We start from the raw sequence: 10,401 nt of genomic DNA on the forward strand, positions 1-10,401 counted from the left end.
TTGCTTTTTTTTTTTTTTTCATATTTCATTCAACTTGCTCCTTGTTCTGATCGCATTTAAACGAAAAGATAGAAGAACATTCTTTATAAAAAAAATAAATTTCCTAAAAGGAAAATTCTATTACAAGTCATCAATAATTGATTGACTGATCGATTCTGTTCTTTGTTTCCACCTATTTTATTACTCACTGAGTTATGTACGAATACATTAATCATAAGAAACGGAATGAAAATACATAAACCCATTATTCAACTCTATAAACTTACACTAAACAAAACAGAATTTCCAAAACAAAAGGGTTTTATCAATAAAATATCAAATTTCTGCCAGACTGAAGCAGATCATGCTGTGATATTGCTTGCATGAATAAAACATGAACAAATGCTGTGTCAATCACAGATAAATGTTTTATTCATAAATTAAGAAGAATACGTGCTACCCTTTTTGGTAGCGATCCTTTGTTCTGAATATATTGTGTCATACATTTTACATGAGATGAGGCTTTCTTTTCTTTGTCATTATGAGTTTTTCAAACATTTTCTCCGTGAAAATGAAATATTTGATTACTTTTCTATTATAAAATGCCATGCATGACAAGAATTGTTTTCCCTTAATATCGAAATACCTACCCTTACAGTTGAAAAGATAAAAGGTTAGCCTGTATGTAGACTATTTAATAATTAATTGCCAAAGTCAACTTCACAAATTCAGTACATGCATGTATATCTTTTATATTTCTTAAGTAATATTCCCACTCAATGGATTCCTCAAACAGAAATCTCTTTAATAAAAAATGTAGAATTCTTAATGTGGCAATATTTTGTAGACAACATAAGGATTATCTAGAATCAAAGAGATAGCAATAAAATATTTATGAATAAAAAGAGATAGATCAATATGCCTCTAACCTGCTCATTTGCGTAAAATCTTTAGTATCAAACTTAACGCGTAAATAAAAAATAGTAAAACTCTTGACATTTTAAAGATGCAAGGATGTTGCATAGTAGGTTCTTCCTAAATGCGATTTTCTTTAGCCTTGTTTTAACAGACGGGTCCTTGAAAACTGGCTATGATAATTTACAATGGGGTAAGAGGCTTCTGGGCAGGCTACTGACCATTATAGCCCAGATCAGTCCCCTGGACTGCGCCGAGGAATGTTTGATCCGCTCCGAATGTCTGTCATTTAACTACAGGCGGGCCGAGAAATTCTGTGAACTGAACTACGAGAGCGGCGAAGGCTCCAATGCAAAGTTGTCAGATGAAGAAGGGTGGATCTTTAGCCGTCGAGAATCTTGGCCTATGGTAATATGTTAAATTTGTTTTTTTTTTTTTAAATTGATTTAATATTCTAATGTGTATAGATTACCAGAAGAGAAGTAAAGACTTAGTGATTAAATAAATTTCTTTCCGAAGAATTTCTTTATTTTTCTTTTTTTCCCCTTATTTATATTTTAGGAAATATCAGAGGCATGTAAGAACATAAGATGCGCTTTTAACCAAAAGTGTATCAAAAATTCTTACGTCTCCACTGAATGCAAGCTAGCACGTAAGTAGTTGTGAAAATCTGGGTGTTTTATGATAAATTTAATACTTTATGTGTTGGATGATATAATTAAGTCATGCTTTTAATTTTTGTTTTAATTTTCTTTTACAAGATTGAGAATGAGATGTAGATAAGGGGGGAGGGGGGCAAATAAAAAAGAGTTTCAAATGATTAAAAAACACGATTACAACTGGCATCATAAAGCGTCAATTGAACTTAGTTTAACTTTAAAGAAAAAAAAAAAGAATTAAATTTCAAACAGCGTTTGGCCTTTTCTTCTATTCTACACAAAACTATATTTTTAAAAACTATTTTAAGCTTGTTACAATGAGATGGAATTTTGGCCTGGATTCCCCTCCTCCACTGAACTGAAAATGTTTGTAATTAAGAAGAAGGATATGTAGATAACGAACAGTATTCAATCTCAAAGTCCACAAACAATACAAAATAGGAGCAGAGCAAACACGGACCACCGAAACATCAAAGGTGAGATCACGTGCCATGGGGGAGTGAGCATCCCCTGCTGACCGATCACACCCGCCGTGTGCTCCTTGTCATGATCGGAAAATAACGGAAAAATCCGTCGTCAATTCAGTGTATAAATAATGGACTAACAATTAGTATGAAAAATGTCAGTCAGTATTTGACTCAATGATAAATTGTATTTGCTGACAAGGTCATTGTATCGACCATAGAACTTACGAAATGATGACTTTAAACGAGACTGCTGATATTCTTGTTTCATCAACTTGCTTGTCAACAATTTACCTCGTTTTAGTAATTGTTCATACGTAGAGCATGCTCTTGCGTATCGAATCAACTGAGATATATGTATACTCCGTATGCAGGTGATGAAGGTATATTGCTGCATAAGTAAGGGAAGTTGACGATAGAAAATTCATCACGTTTATCATATAGCTTGGTTGTTACATTACCATTTATGTCTTTTTCAAGTAAAATATCCAAGTATGAAACAGATGTGTCAGACTCTATGGTATCTTTTATCTCAAGCTCACCAGGATATATCGTATCGACGTAGGAATGGAAATTACCATTCTCATGTTAATTAAGAATACGTCGTCGATATATCTAAATGTTGAGTTGAAGGCCACAGCAAGTGTTTTCTTCTTTTCACGCATAAGATTTTGCACAAATTCTGCTTCATATGAATATAAAAAAATGGTGTGCTAATAACGGAGCACAATTGGTACCCATGGGAATTCCAATTGATTGTTGGAATACCTGGTCTCCCAAAACAACATAGATGTTGTCAATCAGAAACTCAAGCATCTCTTTGATGTCAACTTCAGAGTACTTGTGTGTGCAATCAGAATGTGTTTCAACAAAATAATTTTGCAAATGACCAGGTAAGTAAATTTACGAGTTTCATTTTTATTGAAAAAGCAGCTGTCAATGATATCAAAAAGCCTGGACTTTAATTTATCGCGGGGAATGGTTGTGCATAAAGTTGAAAAGTCGTAAGTTTTTAAGCTGTTGATTTTGGTAAAATCTTGTGATTTCAAATTATCCAACAATTCTTTGGAATTTTTGAGTATCCACATCTGATTCACACCATGCACTTCTTGAATATATCGTTGCACAGTACTCTAACTACTCTTGAAGTTTTTCCTTCACTACTGTCAATATCCTAGTGAGGAGTAACGAAAGAGGCTTGGTTGAATATTTACTGGAACCCGCAATGTATCTTTCTTTGTATGGATTTTGGAATCCAATATATAATGGGGAGTTCAAACTCATTTTGGTTTCTATGGAATATTAAAAATATTTAAAACTGACATATGATTTTGAAGAATTTCTTCCTTAGAAAGGGAAACAACCCCACCACACACTAGAATGTGGCTTCCTATGGGCTATTGGGTGAAACAATTAGGTGAAAGATGTGGGAAAAGAAAATTTTTCCTTCGTATATTTGTAATACGGAAGCCCGTTCATGTCAGTTCAGAGAAAAATTTTTTTTATTGCGTTTCATCGTTTGAACACAAAGTACTCAGTACTTTGCGTTTAATCGCAAAAGATTGCTATTAAACGCGAAAGAATTTGCTATTAAACGCAATATTTTTGCATTTAAACACAATAAAAATATTTGTTTCTTTAAACTGGCCTCATCGGGCTTCCGTACTGTAAAATATATATTCAAAGCTTTTAATCAAACCTCTTACTTATTTTTCTGTGATTAGTTTAATTAAGATATCCGGCTTTATTATGTACTAAAAATGTATTAAGTTTATTTTTAACACATTAATGTCAATCTACAACAATATGTACTAACAAAGTTTAAATATGTTGGTAAATTAAAGTCCATTTTTATTGATTTACCATTAACATTATTTATATAAAAATATTGTACCTAGTACTATAAGTGAAGTTTGTATTACACTTATGAAGGTAGTTTGTGGGGTTTTTTTTTTTAATGAAGATTGTCATCCAGTAGACTTACAGCTTCCACAAAATGTTCAGAATTTTAGTTCTGAAAAAGCTCTAAATCTGGGGAGCAAGCACAGCTTATCCTGTGTAGACGGATATAATCCGTCTGGGGACGAGACCGTGGAGTGCCTGAGGAATGGAACCTGGAGTGACGTCAATATCACGTGTCATGGTAATAATTTATACAACTTATTACATAATCCCCGGCTTGAAAATGGGGAGGGTATATAGTAATAGGAATGTCCGTCCGTCCGTCCATCTGTTAGGCTTTAGGGTACCTATCTCTTATCCGCAACTCCTCTCATACCTCTGAATTAAGATTAAACAAAATCTTTGTTATATATAGTGTCATTGTGCATCTCCTATTATCCTGACACTTATTTTGGGTTTTCCAGAGCAAAAGATTAACACTGCCCTTTTTTCTATAACATTAAAGGGTACCCATCTCTTACCCACAATTCCTCCTATACCACTCCATAAAATTTAATCATCCTTTCAAAGATTGTCTATTACATAATGCCATTGTCCACCTTATATTTTACTTTTTGATCTGACACTTATTTCGGGTCTCCAAGAGCTAAACAGGGACTTTGCCATTATAATCATATGGAAGGCGGGGGTATCATTTAATGCGCTAGCTCGTTGCTCAAAGTACCTCTAGTGTATTTATTGTTTTGTGGAAATGGTATGATAAATACGTTTCAATAGTATATTGTAGATATGATTATGATAGATTTTGTATTTAATTGAATGTTAAACTTGCAAAATTGTGTTAAAGGGGCTGGGTGGTTGAGGCCATTTTTAGACTTTTTAATTTTATCTCCTTTAGATTGATTGATTTATTGTATATTGTTTATCGTCCCTTTCGAGAATTTTTCTCCCATATGGATACGCCAACACTTGGAGGTGGAGAGCTGCAAATTTTGTCATATGTTCGGCACTCAGAGTCACTGAGCAGGGAGGGATCTTTTTCGTGCCAGCACCTACTGCGACACGGGACCTCTAGATCTTCTTTAGAAAAAGAACTCCATATAAAGATATAACAAAATGATCAAATTTTAAAACTAGATTTTATGAAATTTTTCATTGCCAAATGATAGTAGACAGCTGAAGATATCATATCCCAAGATTTAAGTTATATCTTATGGTTATTAGAAAATAATTTGTTATCCCCTAGCCTCCTTAAATTATGTTAAATTGAACGTTTCTAAAGATGAAATTTATCATGTTTACATGTACCCGTGAAATTTTTCATCAATAAAAAACTACGTTTATAAACATGAAAATAAATTCTTTAAAGTTATGACGTTTTCTTCCGTCATGGTTATCACGTTCAACTCAGACGTTCTCGGGATGACACGTTCCATCCCTCTGTTGGGGCATCACATTTTCTCTGGAAAAGACAACCTTGCACTATTTCGGCAGAGTATTCTATAAAATGTATGCGTGTATTCTATGCGAATATTCTGTCGTTATTGATTTATATATAGTCTTAATACACTGTATGTAAGATATCGGTATGTACTTTAAGTACATTTAAACTATACAAATTATGAACAGAGCAAGCATGGACCTCTGAGAAAGTGTTTCAAAACTCGTTGTATTTATGAAAAGGCATTAAAATATTTTCATGAAACTTTAGGTAAATCCACAAAAAATGCTAAGAACTGTTTGCTTGGAAAATATTCCGATGTGCTTATTTGTCAGTTTTGAAAGTTTTTTAAACATCAAAATATTCTTTTCTCCGCAGAGTGTGTTACAGGATGGATTTGTAACAACGACAAAGGGACTTGCTACCGACGAATTGGTACACCTTTAACTCAGGAAGCGGCGATGGTAAGCTTTTTGTTCAAATTACTGCGCCTTTATCTCAGGAAACTGCAAAGTAAGAGGACATGCATACTGTTTAATCATATTTCATAATGAATAAACTATATTTTAAATGGAAGGTTGTTTGAAAGTGATAACACATGTGTACATTATTTACAAAACCCTAAAGGGAAAAGATAAATCGCTGTCTCCACTAAAACAACTAGAGGTACTGTGAGCAATGAGCTCACTAAATGATACCCTAAGCCTCCCATATGAAAATAATTGCAGTGTCCATGCTTTTGTTGTGGGAAACCCAAAATATGTTTCGGATCAAAAAGAAACATAGAAGATGCACATCGGCAATATGCCTTTAAGATTCTGTGAAAGTTTCAACAAATTTCATTCAGTGGTATGAGAGGAGTTGCGGAGAAGAGATGGACTATTTTACTGTATAATGGAACTATAAAAGCACAGTAAGCATACTGTTTTCTTTGCTTGAAATTCTAGATGAATGCAGTGGGAATTGTGCAAGTATAAAAACGTACAGAATAACTTGTATCAATATTGAATATCAACACCTACTTTTGGTGTGAGGTAAAAAAAAAATATTTATATGAAAATTTGGTGTAAATCAGAATATACAGTATCCTTGACCCAAGCGCCTATGTTTTTTTTTCATGCTAAGTGTTAGGTCATTATTTACGGAACTTTCTACGATTTTCTCGGTTTTTCTTTGGTGTGATTGGTCGACCGGGGATGCCCGATATCCTTCCTTTATGTCACCTGGGTCTGCATTTGATGCTTTTGGAGGTCCGTAGTTCCTTTGCTCCCGATTTGTATAGTATTGACAGATTTTGAGCTTGAATACTGTTCGTTATCTCCATTATTTCATTACTCCTCCTCGGTCCCTTCTCATAAATATATACATATATATATATATATATATATATATATATATATATATATATATATATATATATATATATATATATATATATATATATATATATTCGATTAATCATTATCTTCACCATTTTCGTTAAACTGAAAAATTTTGATATCTTAATTTTCTTTTATCCAGTATTGGATTGTAATATCATGATTTAGCATTGAATTAATTTTAGACTTCCCAAAGGAAAGCAATTGTTAAATTTTGTTTTGGAAAGCTAAATATGAATTCCTTTGAATTTAAAAACGATAGCTATTTTAAATGGCTTTATTGCTAATAAAACATTTCCCAATGAAATTTGCATACAAATTTTAAAATATCTATTGTTTTTTTAGAGGTCCTGCAGGATCTGTGATTCTTACCTTGTAGAAGTTAACGATGATGAGGAAAATAGATGGATCACCGAGAATGTACTAAAGGGCTTGTGTAGGTTTATTGAAAATATTTCATAACTTACATATTACATATTTCTTTTCAAATCATTTCAAAGTTAGAGTTTTTAGCTCACCTGTGCTGAAAGCTCAAGTGAGCTTTTATGATCACATTTTGCCCAGTGTCCGTCTGTCCATTTAGCTTTCTGTCTTTTAACATTTTCGACTTCTTCTTTAGAACCACTGGGCCAATTTCCACCAAACTTGCCACAAAGCCTTCTTGGGTAAACAGGATTCAGGTAAACTCAAATGGAGGGCATCGCCTTTTTTCAAGGGGAGATAATTAAGAAATAGTGAAATTTTTGTGTCATTTTAAAAATCTTCCTCTCAAGAACCACTTGGTCTAGAAAGAGGAAACTAATGTGCAAACATCCTTTGGTAGTGTAGATTTAAGTTTGTTCAAATCATGACCCCCAGGAGTAGGGTGGAGCCACAGATGATTATATAGTTTTAAATAGGAATACATAGGGAAAATCTTTAAAAATCTTATTCTCAAGAACAGCAAAGCCATGATTAGTCATATTGATATGGAAGCATCCTCAGGTAGTGCAGATTCAAGTTTGTTCAAATATTACCCCCTGAGGTAGGATGGGGCAACAATAGACGATCAAAATTAAACAAAGGGAATATATAGAAACCATCTTCAAATTTTTTCTTCTCAAGAGCAACAAAGCCATGATTGATTATATTTATATTGGAGCATCCTCAGGTATTATAGATTTAACTTTGTACAATTAAGGATATGGAGATAACGAACAGTATTCAATACCAAAGTTCATAAAAACAATACAAAAATAGCAGAAGAGCAAACACGGTACCCAAAAACATTTAAGGTGGGATCAGGTGAGCAGAGTAGAGAGCATTCACTACCGACCGGCCACACCGCTGTGCGCCCCCTGCCACGATTGGGACACAGCGGAGAAATACGTCCTCAACTCAGTGTATAAATAATGGACCAACAATAACCATGAAAAAACATCAGTCAGTATTTGACTCAATTGTAAATTGTATTTGCTGACAAGGTTATTGTATCGACCATAGAGTTTGCGAAATGATCTTTAAATGAGGCTGCTGATATTCTTGTTTCATCAACTTGTTTCATGTTTATCAATAATTTACCTCGTTTTAGAAATTGTTCATACTCCATCATATCGAATCAACTGAGGGTTATAAAGTCAGTATGCAGCTGATGAAGGTATATTGCTGCATTAGTAAGGGAAGTTGACGATACAAAAGTTAAAGTCATCACATTTATCATAGAGCTTGGTTGTTAGAGACAAATCATGACCCCCAGGGGTAGGGTGGGATCACAATGGACGATCAAAATTAAACAAAAGAATATAAAGGAAAATTCTTCAAAAATCTTCTTCTTAAGGTTATCCGATCCTCAGGTTCTGAAAATCAGGCATTGAGCAATTGAAAATGCTCACAAAGATGTCTCTAAATTCTCATATTAAAATGTATTTACCCAAGGTGTTTCTTTAAACTTTATCTTTAAATTTAATCATATTATATAGGGAAAATTCGTAAATCTCAAACAATTTTTCAGAAATTTGCGATTTGAACTACCTACTGCATATTATTTAATTGATAATTGATCAAGAAAAACATTTTAGGAATAAAAATCATAGGTATCCGGGCTTTTAAAGAAAATTGCATAAATTTTACACTTATTTGGTATTTTACTTTCTCCTACTTACTTCCGTAGTTTCATAATGCATAGTGTATGAACTGTTTCCTTTCAAAGAAAACACCGTAAATCACTTATAATTTCAAATCATGCTTATAAACATTGGTAACTAAGGCTAACTTAAAAGAAATTTGATTTTTTAAAATGTGCAAGTTTTATTTAATTTTATGAGGTACAAATGTCAACTTTTTTAATACCGTTTGTTAAAACTTTAAAGAACATTGAATCATACGTATAGGCATAAAATGAAAATTGTTGCATGAAAAAATTTCAATTTCAAGCTTTATTTTAAGACTTTTTGAGTTAAATTATAAATTAAAGAGTTATCCTTCCTGGCTGAGGATCGTATATCCTTAAGAACAACAAAACTACAATTGTTTATATTTGTTATGAAACATCCTCAGGTACTGTAATTTCAAGTTTGTTCAAATCATGACCCCTGGAGGTAGGGTGAGGCCAAAATGAAATTTTCAAACTTATATGGAAAACAACCACAGTGAGACTAAGAAATATGTAAGAATTCTTCATTAGTGTAATTTCAAGTTAATTCAAATTATACTCCCCCTTTTTTAGGGGTAGGCTGGGACCATTAATGCGTTAAAGCTTTTCAATACTGGATTGATTTATGATTTTTTTTTCCTAGCCACAGTGCTCAGGTGAGCGATGTGGCCCACGGGCCTCTTATTAGAACATATTTTTTGTCTAAAAGAAATTAGGTTTTTTGTTGTATATAAGTTTCTTTAACTTTAATTTAAAACAGGCGTTTTTTTAATTACTTTAAAAGTCTGCAGTAATGAGTATTCCTGTGCCACGTGGACCGGAGCAAATGATAGGGAGGAGGAAGGCACCTTTGTCTGGGAACATTCGAACACTCGAACTGGAATGTTAAACTGGTCACCTGGAAATCCCGATGGAAAAGATGGGAAAGATTGTGTAGACATGTTTTATAATGGGCAGTTTAACGATAGACCGTGTGAGCACGAGAATGCATTCATATGTGAAAGAGAGGGTTTTCCTTGACAACATTCAAAGTACATGTAGCCTAAAAGCACACTTTACTGATCAAGTTGACTTTGTGATCAGAAAAAAATACTTGGTTAATATTTATTCATTTGTATGATATGTGGGAATAATCTTACTTAAGTTGTATAAATGAAGTTTTTTTAATCGATATTTTGTAAAAATAAAACGTGAAAAGTGATCATTTAGGCCCCATTTCCCCCAAAAATATTTTGTCAGAAAAAACATTTAAAACTTTTTTCTTTAGATATCTGCTCTGAAGGATTTTTCCATTGCTTAATTTATACCTTGTCTGCATTAGTCTTGCTGGAATATTTTATAAGATTACTAAGATGACTTTGGCATTTACCAGAGACAATCTTATCAGTGTTTTATTTACATTCTTGTGTTTTATCAATTTTTTTTGTCCTTCTGTCTCTGTTAAATTTAAATACGTTAACTTTTCTTTTGTATGTAGGTATATATGTATTTCTTTTTAATTGTGCTAAATTAAACGTGCTTCTATGTTCTA

At 32.9% G+C, this 10,401-nt stretch overlaps 1 protein-coding gene across 1 annotated transcript; it reads left to right on the forward strand.

Annotated features, from left to right (window-relative positions):
• Positions 1 to 993: 993 nt before the first annotated feature.
• On the forward strand, positions 994 to 9,992 carry LOC134269392 (aggrecan core protein-like). The gene is made up of 6 exons (XM_062751584.1): positions 994 to 1,302; positions 1,456 to 1,546; positions 3,981 to 4,160; positions 5,739 to 5,824; positions 7,085 to 7,175; positions 9,655 to 9,992. Exons 1-6 carry the CDS (start codon positions 994 to 996, stop codon positions 9,888 to 9,890), a joined length of 993 nt encoding a protein of 330 aa, XP_062607568.1. The 3' UTR covers positions 9,891 to 9,992.
• The last annotated feature ends 409 nt before the right edge of the window (positions 9,993 to 10,401 follow it).

Source organism: Saccostrea cucullata, unplaced genomic scaffold (assembly GCF_032062105.1).
Source record: "Saccostrea cucullata isolate Sc308-1 unplaced genomic scaffold, CSIRO_AGI_Scuc_v1 ctg9161, whole genome shotgun sequence".
Lineage (NCBI taxonomy): Eukaryota > Metazoa > Mollusca > Bivalvia > Ostreida > Ostreidae > Saccostrea > Saccostrea cuccullata.